The 19,003-nt window shown below is 35.7% G+C and overlaps 2 protein-coding genes across 8 annotated transcripts; both read left to right on the top strand.

Annotated features, from left to right (window-relative positions):
• The first annotated feature begins 555 nt into the window (after window positions 1–555).
• On the top strand, window positions 556–4,613 carry LOC126605842 (probable pectin methylesterase CGR3). 4 transcript variants are annotated; one of them, XM_050273295.1, is made up of 7 exons: window positions 556–691; window positions 772–931; window positions 1,038–1,077; window positions 1,211–1,252; window positions 2,077–2,451; window positions 2,883–2,938; window positions 4,189–4,613. In XM_050273295.1, exons 2-7 carry the CDS (start codon window positions 797–799, stop codon window positions 4,339–4,341), a joined length of 801 nt encoding a protein of 266 aa, XP_050129252.1. In that variant the 5' UTR covers window positions 556–691; window positions 772–796; the 3' UTR covers window positions 4,342–4,613. The 4 variants fall into 4 exon arrangements, with proteins under 4 accessions (XP_050129252.1, XP_050129250.1, XP_050129251.1 ...); XM_050273293.1 differs by having other exon boundaries at window positions 2,071–2,451; XM_050273294.1 differs by having other exon boundaries at window positions 562–664; window positions 2,071–2,451.
• Window positions 4,614–13,541: 8,928 nt separating this feature from the next.
• Window positions 13,542–18,433, top strand: LOC126601729 (1-aminocyclopropane-1-carboxylate synthase 8-like). 4 transcript variants are annotated; one of them, XM_050268479.1, is made up of 6 exons: window positions 13,542–14,474; window positions 14,585–14,657; window positions 15,785–15,859; window positions 16,334–16,465; window positions 16,779–16,939; window positions 17,237–18,433. In XM_050268479.1, the coding sequence occupies exons 3-6, from the start codon at window positions 15,839–15,841 to the stop codon at window positions 18,183–18,185; spliced, it is 1,263 nt and encodes a 420-aa protein (XP_050124436.1). In that variant the 5' UTR covers window positions 13,542–14,474; window positions 14,585–14,657; window positions 15,785–15,838; the 3' UTR covers window positions 18,186–18,433. The 4 variants fall into 4 exon arrangements, with proteins under 4 accessions (XP_050124436.1, XP_050124435.1, XP_050124433.1 ...); XM_050268478.1 differs by having other exon boundaries at window positions 14,585–14,688; XM_050268476.1 differs by having other exon boundaries at window positions 14,585–14,688; window positions 15,577–15,859.
• The last annotated feature ends 570 nt before the right edge of the window (window positions 18,434–19,003 follow it).

Below are 19,003 nucleotides of genomic sequence, written 5' to 3'. Positions count from 1 at the left end.
GGGAGAAGAAGAAGAAGAAGAAGAAGAAAAAAAAAAAAAAAAAAAAGGTCTGAACCCAGAAGAAGAAAGAGAAAGAGAAGAAGAAGAAGAAGAAAGAGAAAAAAAAAAAAAAAAAAAAAAAGGGACCGAACCCAAAAGAAGGAGGAAGAAGAAGAAGAAAAGAAGAAAGAGGAGGAGGAGGGAGAAGAAGAAGAAGAAAAAAAAAAAAAAAGGTCCGAACCCAGAAGAAGAAGAAAGAGAGAGAAGAAGAAGAAGAAAGAGAAAAAAAATAGTGACAAATATGTTTTTTTTTTTTTAAATTAAAAAATTATTTTATTTGCCACGTGGCAGACATTTGGCAGCCACGTGTCATATATGTGGCAGCCACGTCAACATTTAACAGATCCATGGATGGAAAATTTAACGGTTGTATGAAATTGAAATAAAATAGTACTTGAGGTATGAAAGTGAAATGTTTTAAAGATGTTGTATGAGATTGCAATAGAGCTCAAACCTGAGGGGCTACTATGTAATTTACCCAAAGAATTACAATCCTTAAAAATCCCAATAATACGCAAGGCCGGAGAGGATCTCTTTCCAAGAAAAACGAACCATCGTCTTCAACTCCCAGCCAGAACACAGAACCTCCAGAGTCTCAGTCAGCACCAGACAAATCCGATCCAATGTGGGTTCTTTAGCGCCTCTTCTTCCGGTAATTCAGTATAATTAATTCATAATTAAACAAATTAATTAATTAATTATATTGCTCGCTAATTAATTACCATTTTCCAGCAAGTCATATTTTCGTCCAACAGCCATGTCACGGAGGCCGGTGAATCTGAATTTGGACACGTCTCGACGGTTCGGGGACAACGGCGGAGCTCTGTTCTCAGGTTCTTCCTATTCCAAATCCAAGTCTTCTCCGATCTTATTGGTCGCCCTAGTTGCCGTGGTAATTAATTAACACTCATTTGTCATTTCCCTTAATTTTTTTGGTTTAAAAGTTAATGCTTGGTTAATTAGAATAATGGGATTAAAGCAAATGATTAAATTTTCAGGGGGCATTGCTCCTTCTTGCGTATTCATACAGCGGCAGAGGTTAGCGTTTTGCTTTCTTAAAGTGTTAGCGTTTTGCTTTCTTAAAGTTTTGATTTTTATAAGATATAGATTCGTGTTTGCTTAATGTATAATTAATTTGGATTTGTTTTGTATTATGTATGGATTAATGCAGGTGGAGGTGGCAATCTTAAAGGTGTTGTTAGCAGGGTTGAAGGTAATTTTGTTTCATTTTCTGGGGTTTTTTTTTCATATAGCCTATGCTTAAATTAAAGATAACATTTTTCTGTTTTTTATAGTGAAAATGAGTATAACACTATGTTTGGATGAAGCAATTTAAGATTACTACGGAATTTTACGGAAATTGAAATGACGAGACTTTATTTTCTAGAATTTGTGAATTTTCTTGTTTGGTTAACTTAAAAGAACAATGAAATTGAATTCGGAATTTGTTATGTTTAAATTCTCAATCATAGAAATTGGGAAATGACACCTATTTACATGGAATTTAAACTTGGGAATTGGAGGTCCCAAATTTCAAGTTGTTTTTCCACGCGGAAATTCTAAATTTCTATGTTTATGAATCCAAACAAGGGAATTGGTGCATGTCAATCATAAATTCTGATTTTAATTCAAATTCTTTATTTCCATCATCCAAACATAGATTAAAGACAGTACTTTTAATGTTTGGATGAAAATGATTAGAATTTCGTTCCAAAGTTATGTTAAAGCTTGTGAAGTTAAATCCTAGCCTGTAGTTTCGGAAAGGGAAGTGATTTTCGCACTCCCTTTTGTCTCCGGCACTTGTCTCTTTTTTTTAGCCCTTGGATTGAGTGAATCAAAGGAGAATAAAGGAACATAAATAAGGAGATGACTGCAGAAGGAGAGAACGGGAGTGTGAAAATCAGTACCCTCTTGGAAAATGGTATGAGTTGACTAAGCTGGTGGCAAATTTGGTTCATGTTTTCAATGTTTTGTTGCATTTTTTCTGGTGTATGAACTTGTCTCTATGCTACCTCATGTGAGGATTTTTAGCTGCAGGTGATTACTCATGCACGGTGGAGGTCCACCGAGCAATTCCCGTTTTGAAGAAAGCGTATGGTGACAGCATGCATAAGGTTTTGCACGTTGGCCCCGATACTTGTACTGTGGTTTCTAAATTGCTGAGTGAGGAAGAAACTGAAGCCTGGGGGGTGGAACCCTACGATGTAGAGGATGCTGGTAGAAGTTGTAAAGCTCTCGTGCGCAAAGACATTGTGCGTGTTGTTGATATCAAGTATCCACTTCCGTACAGGCCAAAGTCATTTTCTCTTGTACTTGTTTCGGATGCGTTGGATTATTTGTCTGAAAGATACCTCAACAGGACCCTCCCTGATTTGGCAAGGGTGTCGTCTGATGGTCTTGTGGTCTTTACAGGTAAGCTCTTATTTCATTGAATCTCAGTTACTGTTCAAATCCATATAATCCCAATTTTATGTGTTTCTGGAATCCATGCCTTACAGCAAATATGTCATGAGTTTGGATTAGGAGCTCTATAACCTGTCTTCTCTTGTAACAATTTGTGACAATGTGTTTTAAGAATTTTTGGCGGATTGTGACACTGAACACTATCGGTTGTTTTGAAAAGGTCAATGAAATGTGCCTTTTGACTCCCATGTAGTTCACTTGGTTTTGCCTCATACGAATTTGAAGATGTATTTCTTGTTCTTGGAGAATATTTTGTCTTCTTTCTTGTCAGGAACATGATCTTTTATTTGTCTCAAGTAGCATTACAAAACTCACATTTTGGTGGGAGGAATTTACAAATCTATCTGAGTTAATGAGATGTTTGATAATTTTTCATACAGGCTATCCTCGCAAGCAGAGAGCTAAAGCTGCTGAGGTCTCCAAATTTGGGAGGGCGGTAAGTAACTGCTGCACATATAGTTATTCTTATTCTATGAACCTTGAACGTGCCGAATAGATAGATATGTTATGTTCATTGTCCATGTCTTTATACCCTTCTGCCTTTTAATATTTGTTTCACATTTGATTGTTTTATTGGGATATCAAAACTTTTAGGGGGCGTTTGTTTGGCCTCGTTAACTGGGACTGGACTAGACTGTAGTCCCATGTTTGGTTTGTATTGGGACTCAGTTAAATGGGACTAAAGGGGACTCGTGTGGATTAGAGGCCTCGCTAGGAGTTCTTAGCGAGACCCCCGCAAAACCACGGGATTGCTAAGACCTTCGTTTTCTCTCGTATGTTCCTGCACTTCGCATCCTCTCTCTCCCTTCCTCTATCTCTTTGCACCGACAACCCAGACTTGGATCGATGTCGGCACCAACATCCAGTCCCTGGGCTTCTAACTTCTTTCTTCTGCGGCCCCGCCACTGTGGCTAGGCAGTCGGCAATGCTTGCTCTTTCGTGGCCCGATCTGGAGGAACAACAGCAACTCACAGCCGATGCGGCCACACCCACCGCTTAAATATCAAAATTGGATACGGCCCGCCGTCCACGCCCACCGCCGAAATCTCAAAATCTTGTCTGTTTTTTTTAGCGTAGAGTTGCATATGGCGAAAAGAACCACCAAAATCCACCCAGATCCATATCATTTGCCATTAGTTGGGGAAGGAGTAGAGAAATGGATTGAAAAGGGGAGAGAAAGTTGTTATGGGGACGAAGAGAAATGGAGAGATGGAAAAGCAGAAAGAGGGAGATAAGGACGGGACGGAACCAAAGAGGAGAAAGAGAAGTTTCCAGAGCAGGATTTTTTTGGAAAAACAAGGAAAAAAGTTGAAATAATAATAAAATATTATTAAATATGTATTAAATAATACAATATTGTAGTTTGTTAAGTATCTGCTTTTTAGTCCGACACTGCACCAAATGCTTCACTAAGTTAGTCTAGCTTAGTCTAGTCTAAGCCAGTCCAGTTTAGTCCCTGAAGTTAGTCCAGTCCGAGACAGTCCGGTGCAACAAACGCACCCTTATGGCTTTCCCATGCGTGAACAATGTACATGTATCTTCCTCTGGTGGGGGAAGGAGGGACGAACATTCAGATCATCCATCTTATCATTCTACCTTATCTTGTTTTTGTAAATTTAATCAGGGTTTACATCGTTGTTTTTATTCACTAGATAACTGACATATTGGCGTGTTTTCTCTGCGAAGGCCAAATTGAGGAGCACATCCTGGTGGTCTAAGTTTTTTGGTCAGGTTAGCTTAGAAGAGAATGATGATGCCGCCAAGAAATTCAATGAGGCAGCAACAAAGATGTCATATGTCTCAAACTGCCAAGTTTTCCACCTCAAGTCATTCAATTGATGTCTTGACATTCGACTAAAATAGGCGTCTTGACATATGAGCCATCCTGAAGCTGCTTGGTACAGTAATTCAATTTTTTGGGGAACCTTTACGACATATTGTCTAACCTTATTCTTGCATATGTTTATTCTTTCATTGAAATTGTTTTGTGTAGCGAAGCATGCATTAGTTTGGTGAGTCATGAGTGCTCAGATACGTCGGCTAAATTAGTATGCTGAGCCAATTCATTGGTCTACTTTCTTCAAGATAAATCAAACCTAGGATTTCATCTATTCTTAATTTTCAAAAGAAAAGAGCATTTCGCCATATTTCGCTTTTCGGTTTTTCATTTTAACGCTTCAGATTTGCAGTGTAGAAAATACTGATGCTAGCCAAAGTTAAAACTCTGAACGCCAATGTAGTACAGTTCTTAGCTTGACATTGACCAATGAGTACAGTTGTATCAAAGCATTTTACTACCTTTCTGTTTCCCCTTTGCCAATGCTCCCTTATTTGCTGGTTTTCTTGCTTTTCTGCTCCATATTACATATAGAGTTAGGCCTTTTGAGGTTTGGGTTGGTTGGTGTGGGGTTTTGTGGTTTGGAGTTTGTAGGTTTTGCCTTTTTGGGCTTAGCAAACTCTGGAGAAATTATGGTACAACTCCTTCAGGGCAACAATTCTTCTTGCCATTAACTTGGCTTAGTTCAGGTGATTGTTGAAAAAAAAATTCTTCTTGCCATTAGCTTTTACATTACAAAATTTATTTGTTGTCTTGCGTTACAAGTTTACAACTGATTTTCAAGAAGTTAAAATTTCGTTTACAGAAACAAATTCCTTGAATTATAGGTCTTGTTTCACTTCACTTTTTTGAACTTTTTAGTTTGGTTCTCTCTAACATTTCAATTTGTGCCAACGTCCCTAGAGTGCGAACTTTTTGAACATTTTGTCCTTTTAATTATTTCATCAGTTGTCGTTTATTTCCATCCATTTCGCAGAGGTGCAAATTTCAATTACTCTTAAAAAAATTCTCACAATTCAATTATCAGAGTTCCGTCTATTTACTAATGGCACTATACTTTGGACATTTTAACCCTTGAACTTGGATTTTTGTATTTTTAAACAAATATCTAACGATTAAAAATACCAAAATATCTCATACCCGGTGTTTTTAATCGTTCCTGTTTTGTGAAGGCATCATTTCTCCTTTTAGAAATATATATGGATTAAGTTGGGGCTTTGGGATAACCTGAACTCTTTTACTAAATCAACCCAATGTTGTTGGAGCAAAACAACAAAAGAAACCATGAGAACTTGTAGTACTGAAAAAGAAAAAGATGTAAAAAGTTAATATTCTCTGAAGCTGTTGTGGTAAACAGTGGGAGACATTTTTAAGTGAGTCTGCAGAACAAACTCAGAGACTCTGCTGAGATACCCCCTCACATTAAAAATATAATACATATACAAAATAAATAAAATAAAATAAAAAAACTATGCTTTTGCTTTGCTTGGGTTGGTCACTTTATTGTACGAGAATTTGAAGAGGTTCTTGTTCCCTATGTGAAATCCAATAAAGTTGGAGATAAGAGGAGATGACATCTACCAAACTACTTTGTACGAGAAAAAAAAAAGTGGCCCTTGGATTTTGACGTAAATGAGAGGATATTGGAAGTTAGGTTTAGATGAAAATTATATGTTAAGTGATAATTTTGTGTGATTTAAAATACGTTGATATGAATGACGTGCTAATAGTATTGTAGCTATTGTCATGTGATGAAAACTACTTTATTTAAAATTTTGTAGCTCCAATTATGACTTAGTTCTTACTCCTAACAAATGTCAGTTTTCACACTTAATAGTTACTACGTGATAGAACACAACTCTAGTCAAAATTTGCCGCCATTCGGTCCAGACTCTTAAGTAAAAGTCATATTTTCACACACACGCACACGAGACAAACAACTCTAAAAAAGTTTTTCTCTGTTTGATTTCAACCTCGTTTCAATTTCTAATTAAATGTTATTTTTCCAGACTCAGTACTGTCACATGACAAGACATATTGTACCTTATACAATTTTTTCTCCATCCGATTCCAACCTCGTTCCGACTCCAACCTCATTCAGACTCCAACCTCGTTCCGACTTAAAAGTGTCATTTTTCCCACAACTCTCTTTCCAACCACCTCTTGGAGCTAGCCTTACAAAAACAAGGTCTTTCCTTCCATTGAGGGTTAAAACATACAACACGCGTGGGCCGGCCGGCATAGTTTTTGCATTATCAATTGAGGTGGATACTTAAAGAGCTTGCCCATGAGCCATGACTGAAGATCTTTGACTTGAGCTGAGACCGAGTGTGCATGCAATGCATTGCCTACTTGCAACATCTTGTCAGCTCTCAAATAATATTAATGAAAGGACCAAAGCCTAACCTAATCCATGTAATTTTAATTGGACCTAAAAACAGAGCTTCAACATTTGAGTATTGGAGCCTCCAACTGCAACCAGCCTTGGAATTTATAACAAAATGCAGGGGATCGGTACAAAATAGTTCAAAGATTGTTGGCAATTTTACACTTTATAGCTTCTTATTTTTGTAATTTTTCCCATTTGGCTGGATACAGGTAGAAAACCGTTCACATTATCTTATTGTAAAAGTGCTTGTAATAAAAGCCATATGTAGAATTTCATCATACATGTCGAGACGTACGTACCACAAGCATGCTCTATGATTTTATATTTTTAGCGAGAAAAGTCTGCAAGGTACGTACTAATTACATCGCTACACGTAGGTCAAAAGAGAAATGTCACTTAACTCTAAATTTATCAGACAAGGTTCCTATAATTTTCTTGCTTGTGTTATAGAAGCATACTATAATGGTCGTACAAACCTTATGAAACTGTCGACAATAGTATAGCAGCTTGAATCACATCGCATTTTACTTTTTGACATCTAAATCACATACGGCTCAAATGCAGTCGCATCCAAGTAGCTACCTGCACTTCTGTTCTTCACTCTAAACCCTAGTTGTTGTTTTTGTGCTCTTTGGATAAACTTTTATCATATGGAAAATACGTACGAAACTTTATTTCTACATACTTTCTTATAATTTTAATAACAAATGTTACGTACTAGTACACATCTAAGGTCCTTGTCTACGGTGATCATACATACAAAACACATCTTGTATCTACTCTTTTAATGTATTCTATAGGTGTCTGATTAAAATGATCATCATCGATCAGTATTTTATCGCTCCAAATCTTTGTATATTACTTATGAAAACACATTATACTTTTGTATTATTAAGTCATTTTTCACTCATCCAAACATATAGGACATTGACATTGGCCGTTCCTTGGAATGGGCCATTCTTCTTTTCTGCAAGTTACAGTTTAGCACATATGCAAAAATATTCATAAAAACATAAAGCGAAAAATCTATGCACACTTGTCAAATTATCATTGGAATGCCTACAGAGCACAATTTGTATGTAGTCCTTCGTATTATCTTAATCCAATACGTTACGTACTAGTATACCTCTATAGTCCTTCCCTACGGTGAGTCGATGACTTGACTCTTTGCTATCATCATCGATCAGTCTTTATATATAGCTCCATTAGTGTACGTAAGTCTTCAATGCTACTGAGGAAAACATATTCTGCTTATAGTACCAATCATTTGGCTCATTTCTAATAATTAAGTACTAATTAGTAGACTTAACTGCATGGAAAAATCTAGTTAATTAAGACTTAACAAACTGGCGTGTGCGTTTGATTTACGAAATGAGATATATATAAGATGAAGGTATGCTGCATGAGGGCATAAATATCAGTAAGTGAACGTGGGAGCCATGTTGGTTGTCACCAGGTATACATTGGGGCCTTTTCTAAGCCCGTAAAGTCATACAAATGATCAGTGTGGCCGGGGAACAAACTGCTCCTCACTTCATGTGGTTTCCACATGGCAGTCAGGGTTTTCAGACAAAGGACCTCTATCATCTTGTACTACAAAACCACGTGCCCCCTTCCCTTTCGCTCGTCTCTTGTACCCAATTATTATAAGGACATGATATTCACACATCAATTTTAACTATTTACATACTCTTTATTAATTCATGTATTTTGATCTACTTCAATTCATTCGTTTTAACAACCGAAAATTAAGAAGGTATGGAAAAAATAAAAATAAATATGTAAAAATTAAAAAAATGTGTATAAAATATAAATAGCACAACTCTTAACATATCCCCCTCTCTCTCTCATATCTAATATTCTCTTTTTCTTTTGTCAAATCACATGTTAGGATTCCGTCACTCTTAATTGTTTTCAAGACACGAATTCTTCCACTCTAAAAAACTGACTATATATATGCATTCCCATCATACAAGAGCTAAATTAAGCTAAACCTCTATGCCTTCTTAAGAACTTCTTTCTTAAGCAAAACAAGAAAGACAAATGCACAAGTGGCATATGTATGTTCACAAAATTAGGTGTGCTTGGAAGGTGGCCATGCATGCATGCAATAGCAGCTAGGAACTTTCTGCTTATCCAAAGTTATATAAGAGATGCAGTCCCAACATCATGTAAAGAGTTTCCTGAATGAAGAAAATGCTGGTTTTGATACCTCAATACAATTACGTATTTGGATGAACATCTCATTTAGGGTACTTATTGTGTAATCAATTTGACCATTGTTTTTTTTTTCTCCTTATTCGGGTGCTTTTGCCCCCATTATTAACTCAATCGGTTGAAATTGAGCAGAGTGACATGTATTAGTAAATTTTTTGCTATTATTGTATACATCTATAGACCCAAATTAAAATGGTTAAAACTAAACTACTATTTGTTACCATTAAGTGCGTGTTTACGTAAGGATAATGGGAATAACTTTGTTGAAAACATTCAACTAGCAATTCAAAAGGTACTTAATATTTTCGATATTTTCGAAACACATCATCACCAACATCATGCATTTTTAGAGGTATCAAGAACACAAATCAGGTGGTATATTATTCTACATGTTGAAAGTAGAAGACAATTGATATGCTTTCTAAGGTATACTAATAAAGTAAAAATCCACACATTATACTAAAATGTCATGTACTTGTGTACTAGATGGATCGAAAAATCTCTCAACTTACATACTATAATTCAAGTTATCTAAATTTTTTTTTTGTCGATCAAGTTATCTAAATTAAACTGCACACAAAAAAGTACCCCTCAAGGCCGAAAAAAAAAAAACCCCCAACAACTTCTACATAAATTAGAAAAATAAATAAATAAAAGTAAAATTTATTTCCCATGGTCACACAGGTCTCATCTAGCAGAAAATATGACATATTACAAAACCGCGTTGATTCGTCACTATCTAGTTCCTTTTTTTGTTCTTTTCTTGTTTTTAGTTTTGCAGATTATTATTTTTTAGGTTTTGTTCTGGAGGGATTAGGTTTGATGTCCTTTTCCTGTTTTTTTTGTTTTTGTTTTTGAAGATAATGTTTATGTTTTTTTTTGTGGTATTATGACGAATTAGGTTTATATCCTTTCGATTAAATGTAATTTTTTTTAGAGCTACTAGACCCACCCCATCTTATATTATCACCCCTCAAAAAAGTTAAAAAAAATTAAAACACTCCTTCTCCACCCACCTATATTTCTAAAATGTCCTTTACATATTCTACTATTTTGCAGAAATTGAAAGAAATAAACTAAAAAAAATCACTCAACCCAACTACCACCCAACCCCTTACAACACAACGCAACTCGACGGCAACCTCTCGGTCTTCATTTTTTCAAACAAGTCCAAAGCCTCATTCTCAAAGAAAGTGCAGAAATCATCGCATTCCAAGTACACATTTTTTTAACTACCATTTGCTGGAACACGTATCCAGCGCTATCAAACAACCAGTCTTCCTGTAAAGATCCACCAACGCAGTCCCCAAAAACGCATTCAATTCAATCTCATTCCAAATAACATGCCTATGGATTTGCTTTCTCCAATAAATAGATCCCAACCCATCCAAATTAGCACAGGAAGAAAGCACACTAACATAAGTAGCGTCATTTGGCTTTCACAAAACAACCCAGATGGGGAAAACATTTAGAAAGGGAAAAAAATCAGATGGGGAAAAAAGAAAAAAGGAGGATAATATTGTGAGGGAAAGGGGATGAAAAGGAGCTGAGAGAGAAAAGTAAGAACAGTAAAAATCAAAGATTGAACTTTGAACAACTTCTTGTCCTTATTTGTCATTTTGTTAAGAGGTAAACTTGTAAATAAATTGTTTATTAAGATAAAGGTGGGAAAATAAGATAAAATGGTGGAGATATCAGCATTCTTTCTAGTTTACATTTTAAATAAAATTTTACTCGTATCGTTAAAGTTTCTTAAATATAATAAATAATCTCTATCTAGATCGTTTTCAGGCAGCTCATCATGATAGTTTCTATTTCAAAAAAAAAAAAAAAAACTCTTCTTTTGCATGAATAATTGATATTTTAATTTTTATGTGCTCAACTTGAATTGGATATTAAACTCACGAGTTCTAGTTTTAGATTATTTTTTCTAAGACAGAATCTGTGGAAAATAATTGCAGTTTCAGTGCCAGAGAATCAAGAACAAATCTTGCGGTTGAGCTGTACCTCACTATATAACGCGTGTGATTATGCTAAATAAGACAAGTTTAATGGATAGAAAATAAACCACACACCAACCCTTTCTGTCCCTGCCTTAATTACTTGTTTTAAATAATCAATCTAGCTAATTTACTGCTTTGTGTTGTATTAGTGTTGGGAAAATCACACGTATATATAACTTTTCTGCAGGTCAAAGTTAAATTAGCACTCAAATATTTAGGTTTTAAGAGTGGAAGCGCTATAGGATAAAAACAGAAAATTAATTAGCAATCTATATATTATACGTATACTATGTAATATGTTATGTTGACAAGCTGTCAATTATATGAAATCATACAAAATGTATGAATGATTAGTTTTCCAAGGATTATATATTAATTTATCGGGCACGTGTTAACTTGATTCTCTATGATGATTCAATAGCTACAGAGTCAATCCTTAAAACGAATCAGCATGCAGTGGGAGCTAGCTAGCTATATAAATTAATTAGTAGGGTTCAGTTGAGATATGGGATAAGACTTCAGCTGGTTCTCAGAAACTCATCTAAAGTAAGAGAAATTTTTAGTTGTGACATGAACACAAGTGGTCCATCATGTGTTTTGATATGAATGGTGAGAAATGACATTTTTTAAGGTATTAACTTTTTACCACACATATCTACCATTTGTTTAGTGACAAGTAGTGTACCATCCCGTATACCAATCACACTGAAAAATATCTCCTAAAGCAGAATGTATGTAGTATTTTTTTTTAAAGGACGACTGTCAGAATTTCTATGAAGTTTCAAAAATTCATTGTAAATTAACATTGATATTGTCATTAATTTAATTAATTGTATAGTCTAATAATTGTCAGAGCCGATTTTATGCAAAAATATGGATGTGATTAATAGTAAATTATTCATGTATAAAATAAATTTAATTAACTTCATGAGATTTATAAAGTGGGAGATAAGCTTTAACAATGAGGAGAAGGGAGGAGGCAATAAGAAAATGGCCGAGAAAACTATATGATATGAAACAAGTTGACTGTTATAAGAGTGTTTCGATGTAATAATAATTTATTGTTGTGTAAAAAAAAAATCAAACATAATAATATATTATTAGATCTAAACATCACGTGACATTAAAAATGTTCCATGTAAATCCTTCTTGAAAAGCAAAGGATTAGATGGGACCCGTATATCATATGGATTTGGACCATGACACTGCTAGCCCTTACCCTAAACCTACACGCTTTCTATTGAGAATCGATTCTCATTGCTCGTAAACACCATGGAGTATGGACCACCCGATGTCCGAATTATAACCCCGACACCTGGCAACAGCCCACAACCAGGAACTCCTCTCAACCATTTTGTGCATCTAATGATACAGTATGGACCACATAGTTTGTGTTGACCATTGGATTGAATGGATATATGGAAAGGACAAGGATTGTCTGCCTTCCCACTTTTAGTGTTCTTTCGTGTCCTCCTGTTTGTGTGGTTACGGTTTAGCCACGTTAACATTTTATATTACTATTCATTAAACAATATAAAATGTTGACATGTCTTAACCGTGATCACACAAAACAGGAGGGCACCGGAAGTGGGAAGGCAGACAATCCTTGTCCATATGGAAAACATATGGTAAGAGAAATGCAAATGAGATTTTCTATAAATTTTTTATGAATTTTTGGCCATTTTATATTTTTGACACAATTGTATGACGACATTATAATATATTGTGTCAAAACATAAAGTGGTCAAGAGTCTATGGAGAGTTTCATTTCAAGAGAGTCTCCTTAACATTGTCGTGGTTGGCATGGCATCATATGACAAGCTTTGCAGAGTGATCTCTCTCTCCCGCTCTCTCTTCACTCCGAGAAATAAAAACAAAGAGGAACTCAAAGGCAAGTCCCAAATGTTCCCCAATTGGGTTACCTGATTTGGAGGGATCTGCAGAAGTATACTTCCTGGGTTCCACGATTGACTACAACTACTCAGGACACTCTAATAATAGTGATATTTCACCACCTCTTCTCCAAAGGATGCAATCATGCAAATATATCAATTTTCTTTTTTACGAAATATCAAACCGATTTATAAGTATCATGAGACGTGAAATTTTTTTTTTCTCAACTAAAATAAGGTTAATAATGTTATTTGATATTCTAAGTTATTCTAATTCACGATAAGATAATTCAAATTTGAATACAAAGTGATTGGCACATTATCTTAGACAATAGACACACATCCGCATCTTTGTATGATATTTGAGTTAAAGATAAAAAATGAAACCATGCTTATTATCCTAAAAGACAAATCTTGATCTTAAGAAATATAAATAAGCCATTATTTAAAGAGTAAATTACACAAAATTACCTCAACTATTGGGTCAACCACAGTTTCATACATCATCTTTAAAACCTTTCAATATGTTATACCTCCGTCATTTTGTCTGTCTGACATGGCTTGAGGCGGGGCCCACTTCCTGGCCTAATTAGATTAAAAATTAATTAAATATTAAAAAATAAATCATTTAAATATTTTTGTTTAAAAAGTGGGATCCACCCCCTACAAACCATCACCCCACCCTTCTTCCCCATCCCACCCGAGGACATCAACCTCGCCCTCTCCTCCCTCGCATGGACTTCATCCAAAGCCCTATACACCACAATCACAACCTTTTTACACAAATCTTACCAAATTAATCACTTTTTAGTTGAAAAATTCTAAAGCTGATCTCATTGGGTAAACCTCCTCCACCACTCCTTCTCCTCCCTCTTCCTCTGTTGTTATCCTCATCTTCCTTACACTCTCCTCGCCGCTGAGTCCCAGATCAATAACAAAAAATATTCATCAACTCACCCAGTATACTCTTAACCTCAACATCATTGTGACTCAATTTCACTGAGTTGTTCTTGAACAAGAAGATGAGCTCTGCCGATGAGTTGTTCTTCGACGGGAAGATTCGACCCATAAAGCTCATGACGCACCAAGAAAAGACCCAAATTAAAGACCCCCAAAATTCTCTCTCAAACTGGTCCAACACCTCCCCCACCCACCACTGCCAATGGTCCAACACCTCCGCTTACGATCTATAAATTTTCCAGTGGCTCCGTTTGGACTTCGAGCCGGTAACTAGGGAAGACAAGGGGGATCAGGTCGAGTTCTAGCTCGTCATAGGAAAAGATCTGGTGGAATTTTGCCACACACTAGGTTGAAAAAGGGTCCAACAAGACAAGATTGGAGAGGGAGAAAAGAGAAAGACGGAGGGAGTTGATGAGTTCAAACTCTCACCTCTGTTTCTCTAACCTGCAAGTAATCTAGCAACAGTAATGGAGGAGGGAAAGAGGAAAGTGATAGAGAGAGAGCTAGAAGTTTATGTTAAATTATATTTTTCATGTTCAAATGACCGTTGTGGATAGTTTGGCAAGGAATGGGAGGAGAGGAACGGAGGGAGGGGGAGTCGAACAGGTGGCGGAGGAGAGGTTTGGGTAACCGAAGATGGGTGAGGTCGATGTCTAGGGTGAATTGGGAATAAGGTGAGGGTGATGGGTTTGTAGGGGATGGGTCCCACTTTTTTTAAAATAAAAATATTTAAATGATTTTATTTTTTTTATTTTTCTAATATTTAATTATTTTTTTAATCCAGTTGGGCCAGGGTGTGGGCCCGCCTCAAGCCGCGTCATCATTTAACGAAAGAATTGATAAACAAACTGACGGAGGTATGACATTGCAACAAATTCGTAAGATAAGGTATGATATTGAAATGTTTTAAAGATGGAGTATAAAACTATGGTTGGCCTAATAGTTGATGTAGTTTTGTGTAATTTATCCTTATTTAAATTATGTTTTTTACACAATTTTGTCTTATTTAAACAACATAAATTTGAGTATAAGAAAGAATGCACTCGCCATTTTCCCTTGAGTTTGAATCCTCTTCTATGTGTGTAGTTTAATTTAAAAAACATGACGTTAGCGTGTCGGTGCTTCACTGGAAGTCAGAGCTGAGTGCCATCTGTCTTCGACATCCAATAATCAATCTATCCACCTACAACAACTAAAAATATAATGTTTAATTAATGATGGGAATAATGACATAACCCCATATGTCAAAAATTGCAGCAAAAATCATGCATATAGCCATTATTCTCTTCGTTTGTAAGTAATTTAGCTGCGTGAATATGTGGTGGTATGTGCTATTTTTCTTGATCTCCCATCTCCTTCCACTTTTATTATAAATAAAAGATTACTAAAAAGATGGATTTTACTTTGCATTTAAATAAAATGAATTTATAACATTCTGTATATGTATGGGTGAACGTGTACGAAAACTCTGCAATGCTCTTATTTATGTGCTATATATAACAATCAAATGGTATAGTAAGAGAAGTATGTACATGCAAAATTTTAATAATAATGTCTATATCCATAGTGTCGGACTAGTATTTATGAAGTGATTAATTGTAATTACAATAATAATTACTTTATATTTTATAAGCTAAATTTTTTATACAATTTGTAAACACTGGTCAAAGCATTAGCACCGTCAATTTATTATTCATAATGTCGGACTAATGTGCCTTTCGCGTTTTTCCCTCATGTACCCCTGTGCCTTGAGGCTCCCTATTTATATGCATGCAGCGCTCTATTTCCACAAAGCAAACCCTCCTTCCTAAAAACCAACTTCTCTACTCTCTCTCCCTCTCTCTAAGCTTGTTAAGAAAAAGTTCTTTTCATTTCACAAGTACTTAACCAGAGGCTAGCAAGTTTGGTTGCACTGAAAATGTTGTCAAGGAAAGCAAGTTGTGACTCTCATGGCCAGGACTCATCCTACTTCCTGGGATGGCAGGAATACGAGAGGAACCCATATGATCAAGTTCAAAATCCAAATGGTATCATTCAGATGGGACTTGCTGAGAATCAGGTGAGAATCCGTCATCATGAAAATATACGATCTATTATTGCTACTAAAGTCCATTGGAATTAGTAAATAAAGTATAAGGTTCGAAGCCCTCTAACGTAAATAAAAGAAAAAAAAGAGTACTACTTACTAGCTTCTATGCCACAAAATATTTTGAAAAGATCTCATAGCTTGGTCAAGCCTCAAGCTATCATGATAAGAAATAATAATGTAATCAATCAGATGGTACATGGTTGTTCAAAGTCACAATCCAAGTTGGTTGGTGGTTTTGCATGCGTGCGTGCGCATGGTCTTATATCCGTTTATACATTTTTTAATTAATTTTTATAATTATTTGAGTGTTAATATTTTGTACATCTTTAGTCTCTTACGCAATTCCACTTCCGGTAACATGCTTATCAATATGCACCTCTTTCTCTCTCTCTCTCTCTCTCTCTCTCTCTCTCTCTCTCTCTCTCTCTCTCTCTCTCTGTGCAGCTCTCGTTTGATCTTATTGAGTCATGCCTCGCAAGCAATCCCGATGCACTGGAGTTGAAAAGAAATAGAGAATCTGTTTTCAGAGAGTTGGCTCTCTTTCAAGACTACAACGGGTTCCCTGCTTTCAAGAATGTACGTAGTTACTTCTAAATTTATGTAAACATTTAATGCTATGGAGACTAAATTTGGAGATTAAATTGATAAATTAAATGATGTGTCACCAATAAGAATAAATACGTTTATCAACGTTTAAGTAATAAACCAATCATCAATTTTCATATTCTTTAGTTTTCAAAACTTCGTTTCTAAATTTAGTTTTTCTAGTATTACCCAAGAAATATATATGTTTACAGTTTTGATCATGGATTAATATATATACGTGTGTGTGTGTGTGTATATATATATATATATATATATTGTAAACAATATGCGCTTGTATATACAGGAGATGGTAGAGTTCATGGCAAACATGAGAGGAAACAAAGTAAAATTTGATCCAAGCAAGCTTGTGCTCACAGCTGGTTCAACTTCTGCCAACGAAACTCTTATGTTTTGCCTTGCTGATCCCGGTGAAGCCTTCCTCCTCCCCATTCCATACTATCCAGGGTATTGATCTAATCTTTGTCCGCTACATATTACGTCCAAACATTTTTTTCTCATTGTACTTGAGAATTTTTTGTACATACTAGTTACATATAAACCTTTATGTCACAGCTACAAGCATGTGAAACTCACCACACAACAATGAGTCTCACAAACATTTATAACTTGTGAGTTTCACATGCATGAACTGGTGCATACAATTAATAATTTATTCCCGTGTATAACTTCTTAATTAGTACTTATATTTTGTTTGAAAATATAACTCAACTATTGTTGTTGATCACTTCCTCTTTTTGGCAGGTTTGATAGAGATCTGAAGTGGCGTACCGGAGTTGAAATTGTTCCAATAAAATGCACAAGTGAAAATGGATACAAAATCACTGAGTCTGCATTGCAAGAAGCCTACCAACAAGCCCAAAAATTCAACCTAAAAGTTAAAGGAGTATTGGTCACAAATCCTTCAAACCCTTTAGGCACAACAATGACTCGACTTGAACTCAACCACCTCATAGACTTCGCCATGGAAAAAGAAATACACATAATAAGCGACGAAATATACTCAGGAACCGTCTTCAACTCCCCTAGTTTCATAAGCATCGCAGAAGCTCTAACTGAAAGAAACCTAGAAGACGACGAAATACGGAATCGTTGTCACATTGTGTACAGCCTCTCTAAGGATCTCGGGCTGCCGGGTTTTCGGGTAGGCATGATTTACTCCAACAATCAAACTGTTGTGTCAGCAGCTACAAAGATGTCAAGCTTCGGACTTGTCTCTTCACAAACTCAGTACACTCTTTCCCAAATGCTGAAAGACAAGAAATTCACCGCCAACTACATGAAGGAGAATCAAAGGAGGCTTAAAAGGAGAAAGGAGATGCTTGTTTATGGGCTCAAGGGGGCAGGGATTAGGTGTTTGGAAAGCAATGCTGGGTTGTTTTGCTGGGTGGACATGAGGCACCTTTTGAGGTCCAACACTTTTGAAGCTGAAAAGGAGCTTTGGAAGAAAGTGGTATGTGAATTCGGGTTGAATATCTCTCCCGGTTCTTCTTGCCATTGCTCTGAACCGGGTTGGTTTAGAATGTGCTTTGCAAATATGTCTGAAGAAACCCTAATGGTTGCAATGCAACGTGTCAAGGCCCTCGTTGACTCCACAATTGTTCACCAGCAAACAGGACTGTCCAAATCTAGGGGGTTAAAGAGCAAGTGGGTTTTCCAATTGGCTTCATATGAGCATGAACCAGAACGTTAGTTAATTAACTAATTAATCCTGTGTGACATATTGGATTTATTTGGTTTGCTGATAAATGTAGAGATTAAGCAGGTGATGCTTGCAGATTATGTTTTCATCACCATAAAATGTAGTTAATTATTGTACTTATTCGTTGTATTTTGTGTGGTATTTTTTATTCGTAAGAATGATGGTCCACGGCACGTTATTGGAATAAAATGAAAATGTAGTCTCATATGCATATATGAATATGTATGTGTGTAAATTAATGATGAAGTGTTACTAATATTGTAGAATATCTAAACAATGATAGTAGTAAACTATATGTGAGATGTATATGTATATATGTGCTTTTTAATGGACTTCCTTAATCTAAAAACAGTCATCTAATGTCCAGTTAATCTGTTAATTAACTATTGATGATTTAGTGACAACTTCAAATTCGAATCCTTCAGTCTTCGATTATAAATGGAAAAACTCGTAGCCAAAGGACCTTCTATTTTAGATGATAGCTCTTGTCATTAATTGTAAAAGTGTGAAACTCTTTTTTTGATCGGACTGAAAGTCTTCGCACAATTTTTCATCGAGACTCACTTCTCGCATCCGATCCTTTGTTTTGGACAAAAAAAAAAAAAAAATCCTTGCGGTCATATTCCAACAAAAAAACACCCCAGTCATTAGTCATAGAAGTTGTTTTGATCTGTATTGAACTTGTCACTATAATGCTTAAAGGCACAATTTTCCCTAAACCCTGCCTTAATCGAACAAACCAAACTCTAATTATGCTTTAACTCAGACCATAAACAGAACATCATTCTACTTTTTTATTTGTTTGGTTT

The sequence above is a fragment of the Malus sylvestris genome, chromosome 15 (genome assembly GCF_916048215.2).
Source record: "Malus sylvestris chromosome 15, drMalSylv7.2, whole genome shotgun sequence".
Lineage (NCBI taxonomy): Eukaryota > Viridiplantae > Streptophyta > Magnoliopsida > Rosales > Rosaceae > Malus > Malus sylvestris.
This window is presented reverse-complemented; position numbering and strand designations above follow the sequence as displayed.

Bases quoted from the DNA above. Each gene is read 5' to 3' on its own strand.
- LOC126605842 (XM_050273293.1), top strand. From the start codon at position 797: ATGTCACGGAGGCCGGTGAATCTGAATTTGGACACGTCTCGACGGTTC. The intron at 932-1,037 runs GTAATTAATTAA...TTAAATTTTCAG, and splicing joins TGGTCGCCCTAGTTGCCGTG to GGGGCATTGCTCCTTCTTGC. The intron at 2,939-4,188 runs GTAAGTAACTGC...TTCTCTGCGAAG, and splicing joins TCTCCAAATTTGGGAGGGCG to GCCAAATTGAGGAGCACATC.
- LOC126601729 (XM_050268476.1), top strand. From the start codon at position 15,719: ATGTTGTCAAGGAAAGCAAGTTGTGACTCTCATGGCCAGGACTCATCC. The intron at 16,466-16,778 runs GTACGTAGTTAC...TTGTATATACAG, and splicing joins GGTTCCCTGCTTTCAAGAAT to GAGATGGTAGAGTTCATGGC. The intron at 16,940-17,236 runs GTATTGATCTAA...TCTTTTTGGCAG, and splicing joins CCCATTCCATACTATCCAGG to GTTTGATAGAGATCTGAAGT.